Raw genomic sequence first — 26990 nt, 5'->3', positions numbered from 1 at the left:
ACTGCATACATATATGTATGTATATACTTGTGAAAAGTCAAAGAAATCATCAGAACAAGTAGTATTAGGTCTGTAGTGTTCACTCACCTGTCGGCAATGTCTTCCTGTCTCCTTTGGATCCAACCACGTCTCCATTGATGCCATTAGGGTTTGAAGACACTGAATTGTCTTCCTGACTAGCCAAATATTGTTTGGTTTGCTCACAAAGCAAAAAATTGTTTTTTTTATTTCTGTTCTCGGGGCTTTTCAACCTGAAATTTGGGTGGTTGGGCTGTCCTCCAGGACTTCTTAAAGAGCCATGTGGTGGGAGCTTGCTTGCATTTTTCTCAAAATTAAACGGCTCTGTCATTTTACAAGGAGATGCCTCCAAATTATTTCTTGACATCCCATTAAGCGGCAACTTAACTTTCACGTAAGTCTAAGGGAAGAAATGTATTTAAAAATCAGTTTTTAACTACAAAGGCCCAGGTAATTTTTTTATGTAACAAACAATTCTCATGAACAAGTGCAAAGTTGGTGTCTAAAACTTCATCTCCTTTCCTGCTTTAAATTAGGCTTCACTTATTCCACTGACAATCCAGAAAATAATGAAATAATAAAAAAAGAGACACACAGGCACACTCACTGGTGGGGAACTCTCAGTGGGTCACGTGCTGCACAAATGACGAGAATAAAGGTGGAATGCTAATGTTAGGGAAACAGAACTGAGGGGTTCAAAGAAATCTCTGACACAATAATGACGGAGGAGAAATTCAATCCGCAACTAAATGGACACACCCACATTAAAACATCAGTCAGACAAACAGAAGACAGTGATAAATATTCTAACAACACTAAACTTGATCTAATGGGGACACTCATTTTTCCGACACTGAGTATATACTGAACTACAGGCCACCTCAACCAACTCTGAAAAAAAACTAGTATCATACAGCCCACATTCACTCACTGCACTATCCACAAATCTCCACCTCAGATTTTGCTTACCAGAGAAACAGCCTGCAATTCACTAAGATTTGTTTTTGGTTTTTTGTTGTAGTCTAAAAGTGGTAAAATATCCCCAAGGGAATGATAGCAAACATGATGATATGAACAGTTAAAGACATACAAAAAATACAAATCGGTCCAGACAATAAGTATTGATACAAAGATGATAAATTTGATACCTTTTAAAGGTGGGACAAACAGTAAAAACACCCAAATACTGTAGCAGACACTGCGGCTGAATGACTCAATCACCACCTTCTACCTCTGATTTGCCAGTGGGAGTGTTTGAAACAATACCACTCAAGTTCAAAGTTCTCCTGAGTGAGGCTTCTCAGAAAGCTCTGTTCTGACAGAGAGACAGATTTGGCTGGCAGGGTCCTTCACCACTTTCTCTCTGCAACATGGACCTGAGGCCTGAAGATCTATCACCCAAGTTGCAATCGGAAAGTAAGAAAGCACATGCCAAGGACGGTGGAGCAGAAAACACAGAGAACCTGGTGTCCCTAGTGGTATCCTTGAGTCCTCACACCAGCTCTGATCTGTCTGTGTCTGCATAAACTTGCTGTGGCAACCGTTTGTTATTTGCAGCCCAAAAGACACATATACCGATAAAATAAATAAGCAAAAGGCATGAACACAATGCATACAGGATGAACACTGATAAACAAAGGGGGAAAACATTCAACCTCGTTTGTAATTTTAAAAATTTCCAAGTGAAATAACTATGTATTATTTTCTGCCTAACATGGGTACAACTAAAAAGAACACTCATTACTGAAGGGAATTTAAAATTAGTATGTCCTTTCTGGAAAACAATTTGGGAATATATCTAAGGAGTCTTAAAAAACATCCCTGGCCACTCACCTGGTAACTCTAGTTTTAGAAATCATCCCATTAAAATAATCTTGAACATCAAGAAAATCCTGCATATTTAAATGTCCATTTAAAATGGCCAAAAAACAAAAAAAATTAGGAAAAAAGTTAACTGTGATGCTTCTACTAGATAGAATACTACACTACCATTTAGAACTCTAGTTTTTAAAACATTGTAAAATGTGTTAGAATAGCAAATGAAAAATCAGAAAAACAAACCCTGTGTATCCATTATAACTTCAAAAAAAACAAAAAGAACAAAACTCCATTTAAAAAGATGAATGAAATACATTAAATTTTAAATGACAGTGTGTTCTGGCCTAGGTAAGTTGATGAGGGAATCTTTTCACTGTCTTTTTTATATTCCAAATTATATTTAAGGATAAATTTACTTTTACAGAAAAAAACACTGTACAGATTAAAATATCAATGCATATTAAACCTTTTTCCTAATGTGTGGTTACTTAATTCTAAACCAAGTAAAGGATCACAGTAACATTTAAACCACAAAACTCGAGTATAGTCACCTTCTTGAGTGGGACCCTCAAAATGCAGCATACAACTCCAGAGACAGCCAATCCTAACTGTCCTTATTTGGTAAGGCTGACAGTCAATCCATAGTCGATCAACATCTTACTACCCTGTATTAGTTACCTATAAACAGTTAAGTCTGTCTTCTAGATTTTTTTAAGTAGCTCAAGTGCAGGAACCAAGTCGTATTTTTTTTAAATTAACCAAACAAAAAATCCACTGATTACTCCCAGCACCTACCATGCATGTACAATAAGGTATTCAAAAGATATTCATACGGTGCAACCATTTAAAATGCACTATTGCACTGTGTCCATGACAACTTGAACCAGGAAAATAAAATTCACTTGTTGGAACTACATCTGGCAGTCTTCACTGGAGAATTACATCATGCTATGAGGTTCACTGACATTCAATAGCAGAACTTCACTGTAGGGGAACTCACAGAGATGCAATATGGCTCCAGCAGCGAAGGTGTCAGGGAGATGCTGGACTCTCTGTCTGACCCTCTGTGACTGTTTAACTCTCTGCAGCCTCAGGTCTGGCTGAACCGTCATGCCCCCAGCGGAGAGGTTAAAGAACGTATAGAGTGTGATAACTGCCTGATGTTATCTGTTAACTTAGGAATGCACTGTTCTTTCCAGTGGGCTACGTGACTACCCACCATATGGTTTTACTATTAACCCCCTATGACAAAAGAGAGCCTGTCCTGGGGGTGGTGTGGATTCTTCTAGGACGGCCACCACTGGCAGCAGCTGCTTTGCCTGCGTATGTAAATTTCTCCTATTAAAGCTCTTACGAATTTGAATAAGGTCACATGTCAGGTCCTTGGAATCGATCCCCCAACAATCATGTTTTATGCTACCTCTTCAAAGTCCAAAAATTAGTTAATATATTTGACTTTAGGAACAACAACAACAGAATCATCTTGGACCCACTGTAAAAAGTTTAAGCAGCAAATAAGGATTTAAGCTTAAAAGCAGCTCCATTTACTGTGGAAAATTTAGGTAGAAGGACACCTCACTTGCCTCTCCCTACTCAGGAATTTTCATTACAATGCCCCCAGGGCACATAGACACAAGGACCTGTTCTAGAACTAGAAGCTTCGCTTCTCACTTTCTTTCAATCTGGGCATCCAGCTGTACTGCATTCTTTACAAAATGGTTCTCTTTCCTACTGACTGGCTCCTCTTGCTGCCCTGTGACCACCACCTTTCAAACATCTGTGTCAGCCACAATGTCTCCTTTCCTTCGGGTCCTTCTCCTGCTGATTTAACCCACCTTCCAAACGCCTCACAATTCTGGACTTGTCTAGTTCAGAAACCCTCATATAGACATGACTCCCTAGCTGAACACAGGATTCCAGATGAGGGCCAGCAGCCAGTCAACAGGAGAATCCCGCTATCCCTGACTCTGAACACTACTTCCATTCAGTCACCAGCTTCTGGGGCAGGCAGCTGGGGCTACTGTGAATACACGTAAAACTCAGTCACCTAAAATCAGCTGGAATTTAATTTTTTTCTTTAAATGTGTAATTATCATGATAAAAAATTGCCTTTTTTTCTTTTGATTTACAGTTCTATAAATTGTAACACATACAGAATTAAGGCTGAATTTGAACAAGAACACTGGTAACAATCTGCATTATCCCCACTTGGCTTCACCCCGCGTCAACCGCTGGGCATGCTGGGGCAGGCCCTGCACCACAGGGCTCGGCTTCCCAGCCCTGGGCTGCAGGCCTCTGGTGCACAGGTACAGAGGTGCAACAAACGCTGCTGCAAGGGTCACGATACCTCACGGGCTAACTTCGCCCAGTTTTAAAGCAAGCAGTTTCCCCCGTATACAACCCTCTATTTTTACGATACTGGTGATGAATAAAAAAGTATCTACGATCATCCTCGAATCCACAGTATTGAGTTCTGTGATTCCTTAGCTACTACGGGAGGCTAATTAGAAGGGTCCACACATCTGACGTTAAGGGAACCACTGATGTAAAACAGCAGTGGACTCCAAGAGACTAACTCACATAGTTCTAAAGACAAAACTAAGGCCTTGGCCTTGTAACTGCCCTTAGGTTCTGTGCTTCCTGCTGAGACACCCCCCCCCCAATAAAACCTGAAGCTCCCTCAGGGCAAATTCTTCTCCCTCAGGGAGTGCGGGACCATGCCAGGATACACTAAGGGTGAAGTGCCGCCCTCCTTTCCTTCCTAGAGACCGCTGCCCGGCTACACCCCCCTCAGGTTAATTCTCTTAATACCAAAACAATGCGTGCAGCAGTTACTTAGCTGCAACTTTTTCTGCTTCTCTCAAGTTTACTTTTTGTCTTCCTGGTAACACTGTACAGAGAGATTGGCTACTCAACGGAAACAGTTTTAAGGCTCCTGAAGCTCAGCGATGCAGCAGAACACGAGCTTCAAGCTGGTCAGACCCCGCCCGGGCGGCCGCACGCTCTTCCCTTAGCTGTGCGCTCTCGGCCGAATCACTTCGTCCTGCATTGTCTTCAGCACTTCACTTTTACGCCACTCGCACATATAAAGAACTTCCTCCACGTCTTAAAACGGAAATAATCTGAAGATTAAAATATTCCTATTTCTTTATTCCCAAAGACGAGAGGAAGGGAGATCTGAGAAGGCGAAGACGCGAAGTAACTCGCCCGCCCCCGCACTGACACCCCTTCCACAGCTGAGGTTAAAAACATCCCGGTCAGACCCCAGGCCCCGCGAGCTCGCACTCAGCGCCCTGGGGGCTCCGCGCGGGGCCCAGAAGCACCTTCGGCGGGCGCCGCAGAGGCCAGCGGGGCGAGCGTCCCGGCCGCGGGCGCCGGCTGCCGAGAAGCCACGTGCCCCGCGCTTCCTCCCGCCCGAGCCGCGGGCGCGCCCCTTCCCTTCCCGTGGGCGGTGCGAGGTAGGGGGAGGAATATTTTCCTTAGTTTGCACCTCGGCTTTCAGTTCGCCAAAGGCAATGAGTCCACAAACCGGCGTCTTTCAGAGAGAAGGGGGCAAAGGTCCCCTAACGGGAGGCTGGCGCGCACACGCATTTTGGAGAGTCTGCCTGGAAATTTGGGCTATTTTCTCCCCGAATCCGCTGCAGGGCCCTGGCTTGCCCAGGGGCACAATCCCAACGTCTCTCGCTCTTCCCCTCAGGACCATATCCTCCCCACACCCAAACGTCCAACCCGAGGCCGGCCCTTTCCCAGCCGAGGCACGAAGGCCTCCGCCGCCCTCCCGCCCTCTCCCCACTCCCCACTCCCAGGCCCCTGGTACCTGCTCAACGCCCGACCTCAACGTCCAGCGCCCAACGTCCGGCGCCCCAGGACCAAAGCCCCACAGCCCACACGCAAGTTCCTTTCGCTGCCCCTGCGCCTGGGAACCCTGACCTGGAACGAGGCTAAAGAGCCGCGGACCCCGACCCTTCGCTGGAGTCTGGCCGTGGCGGCGCCCGTCGGCCCCCCGGGAAGCCCCACGGCGCAGCCCTGCTCCCGGCGCTCAGCTCACCTCCGATGCCCAGCGGGCCGCGCCTGCGCAGTCCGCACCCACGTGCATCCCGCGCCACCCACACGCTCCCTCCGCCGCCCCGCCCCGGAAGCGGAAGCTGCGCGTGGCCCGTGGTGGTGCGTCTGTGCTCCGGTGGGGTCTAGAAGCTGCAGCCTCACAAAGTTCCTCCGCGGGTTCAGAAAGTTCCTGGGCGGAGCCCTAAGGGCGCTGTTGTTCTAGCTGCTTCTAGAAAGGCGTCCGCGGGACGTCGAGGCCAAATTTTGAGCTAACGACGCAGACCTCGTCTCCGCGAGGGTCGCTTGGGTGACGTGAACCACTTAAAATCATACAAGGTTTGTCAGATTAACCACCGCCTCCGCCTGGTCTTGGAAACTAAACTCGCGTGATCACTCTTGCTCCCTTACGGGGAGAGGTCATGATGTGTCGGCGTTACCCAAATGAAATAGTTTGAAAACTTTGTTTAAAACTATGTGCCTGTCAAACAGGTTCGGAGAAAACGGGTACCCCCATGTGTCCATCACCAGTTTCAACATTATCAAGTCACAGTCGATCCTGTCGGCTTCTAACCCCCCCCATTGTTTTGAAACAAATTTGACTTCGTTTTTTTGTAATTTATTTAATTTTGGGAACAGTTTTAAATGTACAAAGTAAATTAAGATAGTACAGAGTTACCACAAAAAACACACCAAGTTTCCCATATTATTAATGTTACACCAGGAGGATATATTGTTACAATTAAGAAACCAATATTGATGCATTATTACTAAAGTTCATAGTTCATGTAGATTTCCTTTGTTTTTATCTATTGTCCTTTTTCTGAGTCAGGGTCCCATTCAAGATACATTACATTTAGTCGTTACAGCTCCTTAGGCTCCTCTTGGCTGTGGCAGTTATTCGGATTTTCCCCGTTTGGATGGCCTTGGCAGCTTCCCGGAGTCCTGGCCAGGCACCTTGTAGGATGCCTTATTGCTGAAATTTGTCAGATGTTTTTCTCATGGTAAGACTGGAGTTATGGGCTACAGGAAGGAAGACTACAGAGGTTAAGTGTCATATGTATTGCATCATATCAAGTGTGTGTCCTATGAACATGATTTATGACAATGATGTTTTCCATGAATGCCTAGCAAGAGTTTCCATGAACACCTATAAAGTTTCTCCTGTTCCCTCTTTTTCCATACGACACACTTTAGAAAGATGTCATTATTGCAGTCTACATCTAAGGACGGGGAGTTATACTTCCACTCTGAAGGGCAGATTCCCTACACACATTATGTGGAAATCTTTTGCAGGAAAATTTGCCTCTTCTTTATTTATCAACATACTCAATGATCTGTCTCTCCATATGTCTCTTATTTTATACTTCGGGTTATAATCCAGGACTATGTTATTTCCTTGCTTAATTTGTTCCAACTTTCACCATTGGGAGCTCTTTCAGTTGGCTCTTGTTCTGCTTTGACGTACTCCCATCAACGTGGGTTTTTCTATTTCTTGAGCACTTTCTTACTTTCTGAGACAGTGTATGTTTTCATGCACATGTATCTAAATATGTATACTTAAAATCTTACGACTGTTATAAAACATCACTAAAATGTATCTCACCTTTGAAAATAATTTTTATTTTTATATTTTTAAATCCTTATTTGAGGATATTTTTTTCATTGCTTTTCAGAGATAGTGGATGGGAGAGATAGAAAGAGATAGAAACATCGATGTGAGAGAGGCACATCGATTGGTTGCCTCTGGACTGGGGCCGGGGATCGAGCCTGCAACCAAGATGCATACCCTTGACTGGAATCAAACCAGAGACCCTTCAGTCTTCAGGCCAACGCTCTAATCACTGAGCCAAACTCGCTAGGGCAAAATAATTTCTTAATATCATACAATTAGTATTTAAAATTTTTAGATAGTCTCAAATGATTTTTGATAGATGATATGTTAAAATCAGGCTCCCAACAAGATCCAATATTTGTGTTATGTATTTAAAAAGAAATTTCTCTTTTAATCCTTTTATTTTCTTGTAAATTATATATATATATTGAAGTGACTGCAGTTTTTCTCACATTGGATTTTGCTGATTGCATCCCTTCTGGCAAGAATACTTCACAGGTCATGTTGTGATCCTCTGTTGCAGAGATTTTCAGCCTTTTTCATCTCATGGCACACATAAACCAATTACTAAAATTCTTTGGCACACCAAAAAATATATTTTTTGCTGATATGACAAAAAGTAGGTATACTTTTGATTCACTCACATTGAATGGCTATTGTGTTTGCTGTTGTAATTTTTTTAATTTGACAATCTAAGGGAAAAGAGGTCAGTGCCCCTGACTATACAGTCAGGCATTACATTTTTAAAAATTTTGCAGCACACCGGTTGAAAAATCGCTGCTCTGTTGAATCACATCATAAGACACTTAATATCTAGCTGTTCTCTTTCAGGAATATTAAAATAGGTCTAGAAGGTTCAAATGTTGTCAGCCCCATCCATCTATCATAAAGTTTCCTATCAGCTTTTCATGTTCTGATTCTAGACTCACTGCTGATCATTACCTAGAGCCATTATTTCATCAGGATTTGCAAAATGGTGATAGTCTATCTTCTGCATTTATTACCTGGAAATCTATAAGGAAGAACCTTCCACATCCACTATTTGATTAAAATTCAGGTTGTAACAGGAAAGATAGGATGCTTGATTTTTTGTTTTCAGAATGTGATGATTCCTTGGCATCCTTCAAAGGTGACCAGTGATGTTTTTAAAAATCAGCACACACATTGATTTTTTTTTTTTTATTGATTTGAGAGAGAGAGAGAGAGAGAGAGAGGGAGATTGGTTGTTTCACACTTAAATTATGCATTCATTGGTTGATTCTTGTATGTGCCCTGACCAGGGATCAAACCCAAAACCTTGGCATAGCCAGGTGATGCTCTAACCAACTGAGCTACCCAGATGTGTCTCAATCAATTGCTGTTGTTACTTTTGAATGCTAAAATTGTTCTATCTTTGGTCTGTGGAAGCACCTTTAAATTGCCTCCTGAGTTATTTGACCCAACTCCTATTATCTTTGCTTTCTTCTTTGTTTTCTGGTACAACCAACATGATCTTGGCTTTCTTATAGATATCTTGCCCCAGATTTAGAATCAGCCTTTGCTCTCCAATTGGAGCCCAGGTGACTTTTCCTGGGAAATTATATTCAGAGATGATAGTCTGGAGAATGGGAGTGTGCATTGCATTGATCATTGTTGTTGCCCTTTTCAGTGTACAGACTTTTTAATGACAGAAAAAAAAATTGCCCCAATGAGTTCATATGCATATTTCTAAATTTAAATTTAGAATTGTGGGGTTTTTACTTAATTTGATTTTATATTTGTATTTTGTTTCTCCAGTACTGAAAATCTTGGTTCCTGGAAGACATAATTACATGCTTTATACAAATATATATTTCAGAAATAAAAATACAAATATTATTGCTGACAATATGAGTACTATAAAAAGATTAAAGTTTCTTTGTTTTCCCCCTCTTGGAATAATATATCTCACTAGAAATATTTGGTCAATTTATTGTTTTAAAGTCAAATCATTTCTTTACTGTCACAGACACTTTAACTACAAAAGTGTTTTAATGCATTATCTTCATTTCAGTAGAGAAGAGCCATTTCCTGTTTAAGGGAAAGAGGAAGAGAGTTACACAAGTTTTTTTTAAAAGTGATTTCTTTGTTTTCTCTCTCTCCGTCCCTCTCTTTTGCCAGCAGTTAGTAACAGAGCTTAAGGGAACAGTAGTAAGTTTTGATACTGAACTCAAGGGGTTCACTGCTTGGTATAGGCTATTCAAAATATGAGACAACTGTCACAAGGTAGTTTTATTTACTTGCAGCAAGTAGAGGAGTCCGGGGATTCACATTCAGAGCTCTGCCTCCCCAAAGGGAGGCTTAGCCATTGCTTATATACAGTTTCGTCAGCTACATACTGACTTCTTTGCAGTTACCTACTTTCATCCAGATGAGCTTCTGTCCGCTCATCCTGTTTACACACCTGCATCTACAAAATGCTGTGCTACATTGTAACACTTAGTAAGAAATAACATTTCGAACTGCCCAGACCTTTAGACCTTTGTCCTATATAACAGTTTTGCTTTACAAAAACACTTGCATTTACCACTGTCAGAATTAACTATGTTCACTCACCAGTGGTGTGTAAGAAACCCCAAACCAAACAAACAACAAAAAACATTACTTCACTGGACACAGTAGGTTTGCAAAATCTCCAGCCTGTAACTGCTCCCCTGACTTCTTCAACCCCAACTGAGCCACTCTCTTCAATGCATCCCACCTCCCACCCCCAGTGCACGTTTTGTTGCTAATTACTGAGCAGCTCCCGCGTGTCACAACCCACGCTGCTTGCTGGGCCACCGAGGCCCGAGAGGACGTGCCCTGCGCGCCAGCAGCTCTCAGCCGGGAGCCAGGTTCCAACGCGCCCGCAGTTTGTTATCAAACAATGGCAGAAGGTGCCACTCGTGGAAGGAACGCGGCGTCAGGGAAACCCCGCGGGCTCTCCCAGGAATGACTGTCGGAGGGGCAGGTAGGCTGCTCCCGCTGGCTCCGCCCACGTCAGGTGCAAGGTTTGCGCATCCGAGCCGGGAAGTCGTCATTTCGAAATCTCTTTTATTGCTTTATGCCCCTGACTAATAGAGGAAGGGCCAAAGGATGAGGAGGATTCTATCCAATGAGCGCGGCCCACAGAAAGAAGTAATTCCCGTGGGGCCGCAGGGGCGTAAGAGGTAGGACAGGACTCGCCACGGCAGAGCCTGCTTCGCCGGGGCGTGGGCGCCGCGAGAGCCGGGGGGCCGCTCTGGGGCTGGCGGCCGCGCCGCCCCGGCCCCGCCCACTGCAGGCAGGTTACATTGGCCCAAGGTGAGTCGCGTCACACCGACGCGCCGCGCCGATTGGCTCTTCCCGGGAGCCCCGCCCCCTCAGCTGTATCCGCGCCGGCTTCAGCATCGCCGCCATCTTTGTTGATGTGTCAGCTCCGCGGGGGTTAGGGGGAGCCGGGGCGCTGAGAGCGCGGCGTCGGCCTCGTTTTCCACCGTTGCCCCTCGCGTCTCCTGATCTGCCGCACCCCGCTATGGAGAAGCTGGTCCCTAAGACGGTGCTCCCGCGGCCTCGGTAGGGGTGCAGACGGAGGCTCGGAGAAGTGGGGTGAGTGCCCGAGGGGCGCCCGGGGCGGACCGGGGAGTCGCGGTGGCGGCGCGGCGGGGCTGCCACCTCGCGCGCCGTCCTGCCAGTCCCGGGTGGGCTCCCGTCTGATAGGCCGATGGGGACGCTAGGGGACGGAGTTCGTGGTCCCCTGCGGTCCCTCCCTCTGTCCCTCCGTCGGTGCCGGGCTGCCTGCGGAGGACGCGGCTGGAGGGGTTGGCGCGGGTCGCGGGGGCCGCGCCTCCCGAGCGGTGCCCGGGCAGCGGCGGAATTTGGGCCGCTTGCCTGGCCTCCCGAAGGAACTGCGGCTCAGCCCCGCCTGCTTGAGATCTTTTCTAGACTCAGTCGTCGATATCTCCTTTCGTCTGCCCAAGTTCACCGTGTGTGTGTGTGTGTGTGTGTGTGTGTCATGGTTACTGTTGCGGCCACTTTTTACCTTCTTTTAAACACTGCCATCACTGTGATTTTAAGTAACCGAGAGAGACGATTCTTTGCGGTTGTGACTGTGAGAGATCTGGTCTTTGTTTTTATGTTGCCTTACTTCCAAAGACATGTGATAAACCTTGGGTGGAAAGGATGATGTTTCACATTTGTGTCTCTACCAAACGTGTAAAATGGCAAAGCTCCTTCTACAGGCCCCGCAGTCGCAGTCGTGGGGGACGGTGCAGGTGTGGTGGTTGCTCAGCTGTTAGCAGGTTGCTGAGTGCAGCTAATGTTCACGTCGTCATTTTGTTTGGAGGAAAGAGACCTGTGCCTTTGGAGTCAGTAACACTTGTATCAGAAACCGCCCCTTTCACTTGCTAGTCTTCTCACCTGTGGGAATTAGGCAGCATGTAGTAAAAATACCCCCTACCGTCCCAGGCATTTCGGCAGTTTTCTCCGTGCATGTGTCATGTTCCCTTGATGCCCAGCTTTTTTATTTTTTCCAAAATGATAGGTTGGAGGTTTTTCTAAGGAAAATGTGCAGTAAATTAGTGGGACAGTGTTTCAAGAGGTGTGCTGGTAGTCATTAAAAAAAAAACACACCTCTTTAAGTGTTTAGGTATGCTAGTGGGTGTGGCCTTCCCAACTGCTGCACTAACTAGGCCTTCACATTTGAGGTGTTGACCTTGTGGGAAGGATTAAGGTTCTAAAGACAATGGTAGTGAAACTGAACTCTCAGCTCGTGTATCAAGTTTACTGCTCTCTCTCTGTACAGCTACTTTTTAATTCGTCATTACACAAATAGAAAACAGTGATGATTGGCTTCCTTCTTTTGTTCCCTTCCTTTATGGTCTTTTCATGTTAGTTAAAATTCAATGAAGGTATTGAGTAATTCACAAATCTTGCAGAGTTCAAAGAACTAAAACTCCTTTTTACATAGTAATAGGCAAGCATGTATAATTACTGAAGAATCTACCTGGAAATGCCCTGCCTGTGTTTATGCACGGATTGTGTTTATATTGATTTTATTTTTAAGACCGTGTCTAATTTAGAATACCTGCATGTAATCTTGAATGTTTTCTTTAAGCAGTGGAGATTCCAGAGTGTCATTGGTATTTCAGAGTCTTACTTATTGCTAACACAGAAGGCATGGTATAGCACAGCAACCACTCTATAAACCTTTATTCCTTCTCCCATAAACTCAAGAGTTGCTCTTTGATGCTATACAATGACAGCATAGCTGATGATTGCTTAATGTTTATTTTAAAAACGTCTTATTACAGCTACATCCTGACATCGTGGAGTGAAGGTAGAACAGTGCAGCAGTATTCTCACTCTAGGGAGAGATGCTAGGACAAAGCAGCCTTATCTACAGACTTGGAAAAATCATCTTTGCCTTTGAAGAATGACTAGTAATCTGCACTTGTTTTCCAAATTCATCAAACAGTTTCATGTTAAAGAATCCTTAACCTTAAGTTGTTACTTTTCTTTGAATAAAATTTAGATTTTTCTTTTCTCCCTTATCTTTAGCTTTAAATAAGTAAAGAAAATTCTCAAATTTCTTAAAAACATGACGCTGAGCTTACAGTATTGTGAATGTTATATTTAATGTTCAGAGCATCAGTGGGAGCGTAGATAATTGAAATTTACAAATAACCCTCTAATCATATTATTTCGGATTTGTCCTTTGAATTTTATCTCATTTACTGAGATTTTAAATATCTGTTTGGGCTTAGACATAAACAAAAGGGAAAATAATGGGGTGAAAGGGCAATAGATACAAAGTGGAAATCAATCTAGCAAAGTATTGATTGGATTGTAAATGTATTTGTCAATAAGAGACATGAACTGATAAGTCTACAGTAGGGATGATTATGTAGTAAGTGCTAATGAATAATTTGATTTTTTGGGGTAAACTACATCATATCAAATTAACCAAGCCCAGGCCAAAGGTGGTTTCAAATAAGGCAGACTTACTACCTTTTTTTTTTTTTTTTTTTTTTTGTTACATTGTTAGCTTTACTTTTTGAAAACGGAACTGTAGGTCAAATTTTTTCCCTCCTTTTGGTTTTCAGATTTTGGAGGAAAATAATTAGTGGCAAATTCTTCATGTTTTCTTACTCATTAAAATTCAAATTGTGAGCTCTATCTATACAGGTAGCTTCAAAATAAGATTTCTATATTAATAACTTTCTGCTTTATGTGTTAGAGATATATAAAATTGCATGGATCTAAGATACCAAACTGATAATATGATATATAATTTGATAATGTGATACATGATATGGCCACTTACCCTCTTTTTCTTGGAATCTTGATGGACCCATAATTTCTGTTTCTCTTGTTGTTCTGTCACGGGATTTGGTGCTATGTTGCGTGGGATCCTACTGCGTTGATTGCCTTGAGTCTGTCTTTTTAACATCTTCTTTTTTTGTGATATATAATGCACATACTGAAAAATTTACCCTGCCCTGAGTCTTGGGTGCAAAGATTAACAAACCCCTACAGGGATAATTGACCTTGGCCTCGTATAACATACATTTTAAACTGGTGGACCAAAGGCAACTTCTAAAATCTAGTGATTATATTTCGTGTAAAGGAAACTCAATATATTAAAGTTAAATTTTACCCCAAAGCTTAATTAGAATGTGACTGCTTTACAGAATATTTCTTCCTTTTGGTCATACTAATCTAAAATTCTTTGAAGTAGCCAGCTCAGTTTTTAATCTTTTAAAAATAGAATTCGATTTGCATAAATTCACCTTCTATGAACTTCAGTGTCAAATATTGTTTCATCATGTGAAACAAGGTTTTTATGTTTTTTACAGAGATTATCTTCTGTTGTATTATTCTATTTTTAAAAACTGTATCCAGGAAAGTATTTGTATTTTAAAGTTAATACTATTAAAAATCATTTACTTGGGGGTTGTGATCAGATTATGTGGGGCTGTGGATGCTTTTTGATTTAATTTATTGCTTCTGACTTTAATTTCAATACTAGAACCTTGTTGGAACTGTTCATAAAGATAAGTTATTCATTTGATTATGTTGCTTTCAAAGATTATTTGGTAACTATGTAAAAACCCTTTTAATGTACTTTTCTTTCAAAGGATGGTAAACCATTATATTGAACAGGAATGCTTTTACAGACTTTACTTAATGAAAATTGTTTGAAAAGTGTGCAGCTGGTTTTATTTGAGACTCAAATGGTAGTTTGTAAATAATATTTATGCTGAACTGTATTTATAACTAATGTTATTTACAGTTGGAAATAATATTTATGCTGAACTGAGGCAGGTTTTTCTGTTGGACTTAAAAAACACTCATGCAGATAGCACTGATTTTCAAATTAAAATACTGTAAACACATAGTAAAAAATTTAACAGAGAGCTTCTATGTATTGGTCCACTGTAAGCACCGTAAAAGAAGACTTTTATTTATTGCTATGCTCCTAAAGCATAGAGCAGTGCCTGCACAAAATACACGCTCAATACATATTTCGGGAATGGATTACTATCTAGTTTGGAAATGTATTTCTGACTTAGTACTTTTGTATGAATCCTGTTACCAAAATCTATAGATTGGATTCATTTGTATTTGCAATTTATTGAATAAGCTTAAGTTTTTTGTTGTTTATACTGCTTATTTACCTGGAAAACAAAGCTGTTAAAGACAGTGTTTTCATTTATATGCCTCTCGTATGGGAATAATTTTGTAGAATTGTGAGTTCTTTCATTAAAGAATAAAATCTGCCCTGGCCAGTTTGGCTCAGTGGTTGGAGTGTCAGTCAGCTTACCCAAGGGTCATGGGTTCGATTTCCATTCAAGGGTACATGCCCGGGTTGCAGGTTAGGTCCAGCCCAGCCCCAATGGGGCCTGTACTGGAATTGGCTAGTCGGGTGTGTGTGTGTGCGTGTGTCTGTCTGTCTGTCTCTCTCTCACTCTCACTCATCAGTGTTCCTCCCTCCTCCTCCTCTCTCTAAAAATCAGTGGAAAAAATATCCTCTGGTGAGGATTAAAAAAAAATAACATCCAAGGTGGATAATGGTTTGCTTGAGGCAAATAAAAAATGTTTCTTGACCAGTTGCCTACAGCTGATGAGCTCCAGTAAGAGCGAAACCAGTTCTCACTCCACTGAAACAGTTTAGAAGTGTGAATTGGTCCTGTAGTATTGTGTCAGAAACAAACTACTCTGGGGGGAAAAGTGCTGAATTAAGAGGATTTTGTGACTGTGCTGTTTTAAATACTACAGTATTTTTCCCTAATTAGTTATTGTTGCTAAAAGTCAAATAATCTATGTTATTTTTTACCTCCATAAAGCAAAAGAGACTGTAAACCTGTGATTGTAATCGCTTGTTTACAATCGATTGTTACTTTAATTTACACAAGCTCTTATGAAAGCCGTCTTGGAGACAGGTGGCCAGTTTCCTTCCTCCCCCTAATCTGCTCTAGATTATTCCATCCTCAGTGGCTTTGGTGGTGCCCCCCACCCCCAACTCCCGAAAAAACTTGGACAGCAACCAAGTTGGTCTACATTAGCGTTGCCAACTGGAGGCCCACAGGAGGACTCAGCTGTTCCCCTGATTAATCATGGACATAATCAAGCTCCTCGAGGTCCCAGTCCCCCCCCCCCCCCCCCCCCCCCCCCCCCCCGCTGTTCTTACATAGTTATTTAAAACGTTGGTGATGGCTTTGCTACATATATACGTGCAGATCTTCATTAACCCCTCCTTTTCCTTTTGCCTCCAGGAAGTATTTGTTTAGGCATCAGAAAACTAAGTTTGAAAGCTCAGTGGTTATCAGATGCGATGATATACGAAGACTTTTTCAAAGATCATGGGCATATTACTGAGCAACGGTATAGAAAGTACTTGTTGTTTGAGGTTAACCTAAGCATTGTGTAATTTATAGGAGGTAACAGTGAAACAGTCTAAGCTGAGGCAGTTATAAAATCAGGGTTGGTTGTTTGCTTGTTTGTTTTTACCTGGATGAATATCCAGCAGCGTGAGGCACATTTTTGTTATTCTGCGCTGTCTTGCACATTATGAGTCTCCTTACAACCTGGTCCCTATCCACTCAATGCCGTTCAGTTCCCGATTATTGCGTAAACCCAATGGGCCCCACTCTCATTGAGAACCACGGAATAGCATTTGCAAGAATGAGTGTAAATGTAGTAGAGAATATATTTGTTAAATTTAGTTACCTATTTATTATTATTATTGTTTGAGATTTAAGAAGTTTGATTCAGTTCAGAGAGAGGTTCCTTCTCCTTGCAAGTATAGAAATCATTTAAAAGAAATGTCACAAGGAAGGCTGTGACTCTGCTTGATGACTATAAATGCAGTGTTTTCATTTACATGAGAGAGAATTTTTGTGCTTGCATTGAGGGAAAATTTGGAGGAAGATGTAGCGTTAGAATCAGTTCCTTAAATATATTATTATGCTCTGGAGAGAAGAAAGGAAAGGACAGTCTGGATGGGAGCAAAGTCATGGAAAGGTTAGTGTGCAAATTGGCAGAATTGAGAGTAGACTCGTCGGGGACTGGTAGAGGATAGTGAAGTACTAGGCTTTTAGGAATGTGTTGAGAGATAAGATTGGAAAAGTAGTACAACTGGTTTCCTGGAGGAATCACAACTCTGAGGCATAAGCATGAAATGGTTTTAGTTTTTTCCTCAGTGGGTCTCTAATCATTACTGTGTAAAATGGCCCATCTCGCCTCTCCTCTGAAGTGCAGTCCCTTAATAGTGTCTTGGTTTGATGTCATAACTTTTCTGCCACTTTTAATTACTAGAGAAAACTTGTTCCAGAAATCAAGACAGGTTTCAATAATTTAAAAAACAAAAATGAGCAACAAAAAACAACCGCATTTGTCTCCCTGGAGAAAGGTTGAAGCTTTTGGTTCCCAGAGGCTTGGTTTGAAGAAGAGGTATAATAATCTGGCTCTAAAATATTACCCTCTCCGTTCTCTAGCTAGCCCTTCTGGAGGAGAGGGAAGATGACCAGTCATTGGGGGCCTAGTTCTCATTACCTGAACCCAAAGAGGGAAGGGAGAGCCCTGACCTTCCTCTAATTCATCTGGTTGCGTTTGACGGTGGGCTGTGGAGGTGGTGTGTGTGGATATTTTTAGAGGCAGTGTTGTAGCTTCCTAGCTCTTTCTGCCATTGAGGACCCACATCATAGGGCCCCTCCTGTTCCCTTTTTGCAGAGCTAATGATATTACAAACTTCCACCCCTTCTCTGAATTGGGTGACACTTGCTCTGGTGCTGCCTCAAATCACTTGCCCTTTAGTTCACCGTGCTCTTCCACTTGGAGTTGCAGGAAGGAAGACAGGAGGGAGGAATGAAGTGAGATTGAGAAGCCAATAGTTGAAGTGTTCCAGGTATGAAGTGATCAGATGTAGATTGGGGTGCAGGTGGGGACAGTGACAGTAGAAAGGAGGGTATAATTGTAGGAGACATGAAACTGGTAAAAGATTAAGAGGGCAAAGGAAAAGGAGTCAGACTGAGAAAAAGGGTATACTGTTGACAGGATTGGTTGAGGTGCTTGATTATTGGGGCTGTATTTATGATTTTAGGTTAGCCATTTTGAGTATGAGGTTATGGTAGAACATTTAGTGGAAATGCTCATATTCAGGTGGAGATTTTAACATAGATAAAGAATGAAAGTGAAGGTATAGATAATTTGTTATCTATAACTCAAGAACAGGACTGAAAATCATGTGGGCGTCAACTGTGAATTGTTGGTTCATGTTACTGAAGTGGATAAATTATGGGAGGCAAAATAAAGCTGAGGACTGAAACCCTGGAAATAATGAAATCTGGATGAGAGGATGAGAACCAGTATTTGTTTAGTGCTTTTTTTTGACAAAGCATGACATGGTCAAAATTTATAAAGCTCTCAAATGATAGTTTCTTCTCACTTGCTCTGTCTATTCTGGAGAGTCACAGTGCCTTTATAGACTTATTTTGGTCAGCTCTGAGTTCTACTTCAGTTGATACAGTGTGGACTAGTTATGATGTTTAAAACTACATTCTTCATTAGCTTTTAGATTGATTTCTAAATTAAAAGTTCAGATTTAGCAGGAACGCATTCACAAGTTATATCTTAAAGTGAGTTACTTTAGGGAAGGTAATGTAGGTGGATAAAATCCCTGTTTGAGAATGATTTTACTTTGTCCTAGATTTTTGGAATGCAGCATACTCGTGGGGTCTTAATAACTTCATTTATTTGTATTGTCTAAACCACGCTTTAATACTAGTGTGGGCTATGTCTTAGATGTGGCTTATATGCAGCAGGATAACAATTTCTATTTGGTTGTTTGGAAATATGTCATACAGCTAGATAATTGATAGTATTAAGGCCAATGTCAATATTAGTCAATATCTCAAAGGACAGTCTAAACTAAAAGACAGGGTATTTGACAAACAAGCTGGTCTTCTTTTCCTTTCTTAGAATTATTCTTCCTGTTTTCTGCATTCGTAGAATAATGTTCCTCAAATACTACTTACATCATGTCATTTCTGCATTTTAATTCAACAAATATTTAAGAACCTACTGTATGCTGGAAGCTTTATAGATTAATCAAGTATATTCTAGTCAATCATGATTTGTTATAACAAAGCTCACTCCTGTATATCATTCTGAGCAGTGTACCTAGCCAGCTTCTCTTACCGTTTTTCACCATCCTTTGACCACCATCTCCATCATAGACCACAATGAACATGTATCTTTCTGTTACTCAAAAATTTAATCTGTTTTGATTTTTATAAGTTCACCTTCCATCTAGAGTTCTTTCCTAGTTGCTGTCAAAACTATGATCTGCCCACATTTTTACCCAACTTTATATGACTCTAGTAATTCATCTACCATGTATATGCTTCGTTGCTATGTGACAAAAGAAGTTGACAATTCTTTTTCATTGAGATTGCTGGAATGCTTTGTATTTATCTGCCTCAGAATAATTTTGAGTTTGAATTATTTTCAGGAAACAGCTAGAATAGTGGCCGTCATAAATAGCACACAGATGGATTCTAGCGTTGGTGAATTAGGTTTGTACATGCTGCCTTTAGGACCGAGGTAGTGTGTAGGGCCTCCGCTCAGGGTGCACTGAACATTGTCTCTTCTTCTTCCTCAAGTATGTGTCTTAAAGGGGACAGTGAAACCAGGGAGGGCATAGGACAGAAGCATTAGGAGGGCCGCTTTGGCACTCTAAAAATGTTATAAGGAAGAAATGTGCCTAGGTGGGGCTACTTTGGCTGACTGAGAAATAAAAGTCACAGTGAAGGAAGTGAGCCAAGGTGGAGCTGCAGTCGGCTCGCTGCAAAGTCAGAGAAAAGGGGGCCTTGGACGCCAACAGGTTAGGGGGTTAGCCCAGGATGAGCTGCCGCTGCCCATTGCTCTCCTGGTTGCAAGTCTCCTGCGGATCCTTAGAGTTTAGGAGATGCACACTGTGGGGGAAGGAGAAGGGGGTGGGCATGCTCTGGGCAGGGAGAGCCAAATAGTGTTTATTCTTTATGAACATGTTTGGAACTCACCATAGTATTTTCCTGGATCCCGGCCTGAATGAAAAATGAATCCTTGCCAGGGATCCTTTATGCCATAATTTTTTCAGCTCAGCTCTAGGTGTTTGGGCTCTAGGTAACTGTGTCTTGTTATTGTTTAGTTTTCTTTCTCAGTAAATTTTTGTCATTGTTAATGTGCCTTGTTTTATTATCTTGGTTTGTAATTTCTCTTCTGATGTTTTCATTGCTGTCTTATTTCCCCAATATTTTCTTATAGATTCTTTCGATACTCATTTCCTCCTGTGTAGCTGAAGGAATTTTCAACAATTTTTTGGCACTAATCTTCCAGTTACTAGTCTTATTCCATATCCAGCATCTTTATGGGGGTGACTGAGGAATGTGAAACTGTGTCTGAAGCTGAGCTGTGTGACTGAACTGTAGGAGAAAGAATGAGACTTTGTAGTGCTGTTGGCTGTGGCGCACTTGGATGGGCTGTCCTGTCCTTTTTTTCTTTCTTTTGCTTTTACCCTTCAAAGAGTGGCTTTGAAAAGAATTTTTAGTGGTACAATTTGTGGCCTTAGTTATTCCACATCATGGAATATGTGTAAATATATATGGGGTCTTGGTTTTAAAAAAACTTTCTTTTTAAACTTCGATGTTTTGACTTTCCTAGATGTAAAACAAAGATCAGGAACAGATTTGAAGAATGCAGAGCGAATTGGTGCCAGTCAGCATGTCAGAGACAGAGCATGTCGCCTCCATTTCCTCTGATAAAAATATTGGGAAAACATCTGAACTAAAGGAAGACTCATGCAACTCGTTTTCCGGTGATGAAAGCAGCAGCTTAGAAAATGAGTCCAAACTATTATTAAACTTTGATAAAACTTCATGTCAGCCTAATGAACACAATAATCAAATTGAAGCACAGGAAAATTATATTCCAGATCATGGTGGAGGTGAGGATTCTTGTGCTAAAACAGACTCATGCCCAGACGATTCTGAACAAATAGCTAATTTTCCTGGTGGAGATTTTACAAAGCAAGTTTCAAAAACCAATGGAACTGAACAGACAGTAAGTCAAATATTGGCTGAATTAAGGTCATCTACATTTACTGACGCAGCTAGTCAAAAGACTTATTCAGAAAGTCCCTACGATACAGACTGTACCAAGAAACTTATTTCAAAAATAACGAATGCTTCCACATCAGAGGATTTGTTAGAAGAAATAGAATCTGAGCTCTTATCTACGGATTTTGCAGAACACCGAGTACCCAATGGAATGCATAAGGGAGAACATGCGTTAGTTATGTTTGAAAAGTGTGTACAAGATAAGTATTTGCAGCAGGAGCACACCATAAAGAAGTAAGTTTTTTGTTCTTTCAGGCTATTTTTCCCCACAGGGATTAAAGGTGGCATTCTTTAAAGGAAAACACTGTCTTGTCCACTTTCAATTCGACAATAGAGCCATGCACCTTGTAGTTGATCAACAATATGTGTTTACTGAATAATTAAACAAATGTCAAGTGTGTTTAGTTATTTAATTTGTCTATTTTTTTAGAACGTGGTATTTCTATTTTAGAAATAATAGGTATGCATCAGTGTTTTTATTTGAGGTGAGCAAAAGTAGGTTTACAGTTGTAATACAAATAAATAATACAATAATTAATTAATAATACAAGAACAGACTCTGTGTTTTCTGTACTTACAACTGTAAACCTACTATTTTTTTTTTTTCTCACTCGAGGATATTTTTTCCATTGATTTTCAGAGAGAGAGGAAAAAATAGAGAGAGAAACATCAATGTGAGAGGGACACATTGATTGGTTGCCTCCCGCACACACCCCAGCACGGGGCCTGCGTTGCAGGTACATACCCTTGACCCCTTGACCGGGAATCAAATCTGCAACCCTTCTGTACTCAGGCCGACGCTCTAACCACCGAGCACACCAACGAGGCTAATTTTATTAACGAATATTAAATGAAATAATGCACTTAGAGCTAAACTTAATAAATAGTAATTGTGTAATAAATTTTAAGTAATAGCTATTGCTGTTAATAATCCAAAAGTATCAGCTGTTAACCTTCTTTGGTGTCTTACCTTATTGCAGGTAATTTTTAAGGTTTTTATTCATGCTTTTCTAGGGGACTCAAAATGAAACTTCTGCTTAAGCTTTTGTATTTTACATTGACTACTCTTCTATAACGATTAAATTATCATTAAAGTATTTTTAAAATCTAAAGCAAGATTTCTCAACCTCAGCACTATTGACATTTCGGGGTAGATCATTCTTTGTAAGATGTTTAGCAGTATCCCTGGCCTCCACTCACAAGAAGCCAAGCAACCACCACCCCTGTGTAGCAACCAAAAATGTCTCCAGACAAATGGCTGGAGGGGCAGAGTTACCCCTGGTTGAGAACTGCTAATCTGAAGGGGTTCAGGTGCTGGTGGGATGAAGTACATAATTGTGAAGCCCAAAGACATAAACTTAAAAAGAATGTGGTGTTCTTTATCTGAGTATATTCACTGGACTTGGAATATACAAATTTCTAGGAAGATGTTAATAGCCTGACTGGTCAGAGAACGTTTTTTTTCAAAGTGTAATGTGCCATTACAAAAGGATAACTTAGGAATGTGGTTTATTAATCATAAGTACCTACACCCTAATCTGGAAGTAGATTATATTCCATATCTCCTTTTTAAATTATGTTTTACTTATACTGCCCTTTTCATACTTAGGCTAATTAAAGAAAATAAGAAGCATCAGGAGCTCATCCTAGACATATGTTCAGAAAAAGACAATTTAAGAGAAGAACTAAAAAAAAGAACAGAAACAGAGAAGCAGCATATGAGCACAATTAAACAGGTAAAAAGGCAAACCATTGAAGACTACATTTCAATTTATAAAATAAATAAGTACATTCCAGGAAATTTGTGTATAAATTAAAGTTTTGTTTTTTAAATGAGAGGGTTTCTTTGTATGTAAAGCATTCTCTTTTATGAAGTGGGAATTAATATTTTTATATGGTATTTGTGATTATATCCTACTCTATATGGTAGAAGTCTGAGAAGAAAAGACAATTAGAATTAGCAGTCAAATAGACCATTTTTGCCAATTAAAGGAAGAAACAATATATATCTAAAAATGTATATATGACATTAGAATATTTTTAAGTTATTTCATAGTTTAATATGAACTACATTCTGAATACCGGCTCTCCTACTTCAGATTTTATCTGGCTGCCTGGCCTCCCCAGCCTTACCCTTCTCACTTATTTTCCTTCCCCCCCCCTCCCTCCCCCCTCCCTCCCCCCCTCCCCTCATGGATCAATAAAGTGAATATTCAGACTGGTAGCAAAATTGAGCTGCTCTTTATTTTTCTGAGCTGCCTTTTCTTCTGTAGACAGGATTAGAAGTATTCTAGCCTTAAAAGTCTTTTCTTTTATGTCATCTTTTACAGAAGGCTATATAATGAAAATAACAGTAGATAATATATAATAATATAATAAAAAAACCAAACTTCACATGTTTATACCTGGGCTTACTTAATGAACCTTTACATAGTTGGAAGGTGACTATTTTATGTATTTAATCCTGATTTTTATGTGTTCTAGGGCCACCACATATAAACCTTTGTTTTTTCAGAAAGGTGCTTATAGGTATAAATTTCCCTCAAAGCACTGCTTTAGATGCATTTTGTAAGGTTTAGCATGTTGTGTCTTTATTTTCATTCAGCATATAGTGTTTTCTCATTTCTCTTGCGATTTCTCCCATTGGTTATTTAGGTGTTGTTTAATTTTTACATATTTGTGAAATTTTCAAATTCCTTCTTTGTTACTGAGTTCTAATTTCATTGTATTATGGTTGGAGAATATACTTTATATGACTTCAATATTTTAAATTTATTGAGATTTGTTTTATGACCTAGCATACGGTCTATCCTGTAGTATATTCCATGTACACTCGAGAATTTATATTCCGCTGTTGCTGGGTGGAATGTTGTGTAGATCTAGTTATTTCATAGTTTTGTTCAAGACTCCTATTTCCTTGTTAATCCTTTGTCTAGGTTATTGAAAGTGGGGTATTGAATTTTTCAGCTGTTGTTGAATCGTCTGTTTCCTTAATTTCTCTCAGTTTTTGCTTCTTGTATTTTGGTGCTATGGAACTAAGTGCATATATGTTTATAACTGTCATATCTTTCTGCTGGATTGACCCTTTTATTGTTATGAAATGTTCCTTTTTATTTGTAAAATTTGTTATTTTAGTCTGTTTGACGTTAGTATAGCACTCTTCTTATAGTTGCTGTTTGCATGATACATCTTTTTTCATGTTTTTACTGTCAGTCTGTTTAGATCCTTGAATCTAAAGCTTCTCTTGTAGACAGCATAACTTAGATCTTGTTTTTTATTCCAGTCTGACAGTCTCTGCCTTTTGATATGTTTATTTAATCTCCTCTCATTTAATGTTATTAACAGTTGGATTTGTGTCTTCCATTTTTTATCTTTTATGTCTCGTGTCTTTTTTGTTCCCCTGTTTATCCATTGCTTTTGCATTGGGTATGTAACATTTAAATTTCTTTTATGATAGTTTCACTATATTTTTGAGTTATTTCCATAGTAATTACTCTAGAACTTACCATCCATCTTATCAGATTCTGCATCAGATTCATGCTAACTTAATTCTAATGAGATACAGAAACATTGCTAACATTTACTTTTTGAAGTATATTCAGTGCATTTTTTGTGTTTATGTTTATTTTTGAGGTATTGGTGGTCTGTTTGATGCAGCTACAAAAATAATCTGGATATAAATTTTCTTTACAGTTAGAATCAAGAATAGAGGAACTTGATAAAGAAGTTAAAGCTTCCAAAGATAAACTAATAGCTCAAGATATCGCAGCTAAAAATGCAGTTCAGCAGTTGCATAAAGAGATGGCCCATCGGATGGAACAGGTATTTTTCAAGTCTTTATCATTATTAACTTTCTAATGATGCTCTCTTGTTTATTAAAGTATACTAATCCTGTTAGATGATTTTGGACATCAGTGGTGTATTAGGAATGGATAATATTATTCCTATAAAAATTAACTTTTTAAAAAATGCTAAAACAATACATAAATAATATGCTACCTACAAAAAATAACAATAAATTAAGGAAATGTGTAGAATAAAGAGCGAAAGCCCCCTTCATCTGTACTTACTTGTCCTTTCCTGCTCCCATTCCCTTTGCATCTCATTCCCTGCTCCATAGCTGATTTATGTTTTGGTTATGTATCTTATCTCAGACGAGTGTGTAAGTTACACACATTCCTATGCTCTCTTTCCTACTTGATTGGAATCTCACTATACATCGTTGTTGTAACCTTGTTTCCCCTGCTGAATATCCCTAATCGTTTTAGTTGCCTGCTGAATCCTATTGGTTATCTTGTTTGTGCTTTATCTTCATTGAAGCCAAAGACTTTACTGGCTCCTATTCCTTTATCTGTGCCATAAACAGACTGACAGCAATACTCCTAGCAATCCTGTGAAGGGAGTGCTGCCATTATTTGGGGTGGAACGTAGAAATGTGTGTGTGTAATATTTTGAGTGTTTATTGGATGTGATTATCCGCTGTACCAGAACTTCAGGAAACATTTTTTCCACAGACACTTTCATGAGAGCATATGAGCTTTTCCTACATTTTCCTGACACTGTAGTGACTTCAGTGTAGTTACAGTGGCATTTACTACTAGATGCCATTGAAAATCCCTAAAGCTTAAGGTTTCATCTTCTACAAAGTAAATATATGCTTCATCATATTTGCAAACTATGAATTTACTTAAGTGAAGGGCTATCTGTAGAAGTTTTTATTGTATAAAATTTCATAATATGGAGTATCAGCTTACACTAATAGGGAAGTTGAGATGAGTATATAGATGTCGCACTTAATCCAATTGGGTATTTCTTACTACGCGTGAAATGCTTTAGAAAGCTTTTCCTATCTAGGAAATCAGATGATCATTAATTAGCATATTGTTACTTTTTTGCAAGGGAGCTAAGGTTATAGATTTTAGAAATTGTTAGTCATGCAGTAAGGGTCCTGGCAGAAAACAGAAACTGGTGACTTGAGGAGAATTTAATAAAAGGACTTTTTACAAAGGTATGGGGAAGATTTAGGTTGCCCAACAGGGGAAATGAAGGATCCTGGGGCTGCTGGTGGAGCCATTGTTGCTCTCTGGGCTAATGGAATTGGAGAGGGCACAGGGAGTGCAACCCTGAGGCGATTGTATAAAGAAGGCATCTGACAGGAGCCAGTGGCCTTTGACCAACCTGTGGTGACTGGAGGAGCCAGATCTCCCTCTTACCTACCCTGCTGATCTTCTGCCTAGCGACTCCTGGTGGCTGAACCCAACTGGAAGTATGAGGGCAAGGAAACTTGATGTGGTGTTTGATGGCTGTTTTTCTGGAGCACAGGGTAGATAGGAAAGAATGGGAAAGTGGATCTGGAGGTGTAAACAGAATATAGCAGCCACACCAGCTAAGTAAAAGGAGTAGGGACAGGGAAAGTGAATGTCCCTGATATGCATTTGTTTACTGTATTGCTTGTCATTTTGAAGTTTTCCTTTTTAAAATTTCACAGCACAGGTCCTGGGAGTGTTGTTCCCAAACCAAAAAATACATTGGTATTATTAGAGAAAAATATTTTCTAAATTTATTTTTATTTGAAAAATATTTTTTATTAATGCTAGACTTTGTTTCCAAAGGCCAGTAAGAAATGTGAAGAGGCTCGCCAGGAGAAAGAGGCAATGGTAATGAAGTATGTAAGAGGGGAGAAAGAATCTTTAGACCTTCGAAAAGAAAAGGAGATCCTTGAGAGAAAACTGAGAGATGCAAATAAAGAATCTGAGAAAAACACTAACAAAATCAAGCTGCTCTCTCAGGAGAAAGGACGGTTGCACCAGCTATATGAAACAAAGGTATAACCCGTGATGCTGGGCCTGGTTTGAAATGCATTT

The 26990-nt window shown here is 40.4% G+C and overlaps 2 protein-coding genes across 2 annotated transcripts in view; one reads left to right on the top strand and one right to left on the bottom strand.

Moving 5' to 3' along the window:
• Positions 1–385, bottom strand: part of TDRD1 (tudor domain containing 1) — a gene marked incomplete at both ends in the record, with an annotated part of 28745 nt that extends 28360 nt beyond the window's left edge. The window contains one exon of the mRNA XM_081157884.1: positions 88–385. Coding sequence (XP_081014010.1) covers positions 88–385 — 298 coding nt within the window. The remainder of the gene's footprint in view (positions 1–87) is intronic.
• A 10462-nt stretch (positions 386–10847) lies between these two features.
• The window catches only part of CCDC186 (coiled-coil domain containing 186), a 33182-nt gene continuing 17039 nt past the window's right edge, over positions 10848–26990 (top strand). Inside the window, exons 1-5 of the mRNA XM_081159014.1 lie at positions 10848–11077; positions 20672–21360; positions 22736–22862; positions 24820–24948; positions 26739–26951. Of these exons, the coding sequence (XP_081015140.1) occupies positions 20705–21360; positions 22736–22862; positions 24820–24948; positions 26739–26951 (1125 nt within the window). The 5' untranslated portion in view covers positions 10848–11077; positions 20672–20704. The remainder of the gene's footprint in view (positions 11078–20671; positions 21361–22735; positions 22863–24819; positions 24949–26738; positions 26952–26990) is intronic.

Source organism: Miniopterus schreibersii (genome assembly GCF_964146895.1).
Source record: "Miniopterus schreibersii genome assembly, chromosome: 14".
NCBI classification, from domain to species: Eukaryota; Metazoa; Chordata; class Mammalia; order Chiroptera; family Miniopteridae; genus Miniopterus; species Miniopterus schreibersii.
The sequence above is the reverse complement of the archived record's forward strand: the minus strand, read 5'-3'. Positions and strand labels throughout refer to the sequence as shown.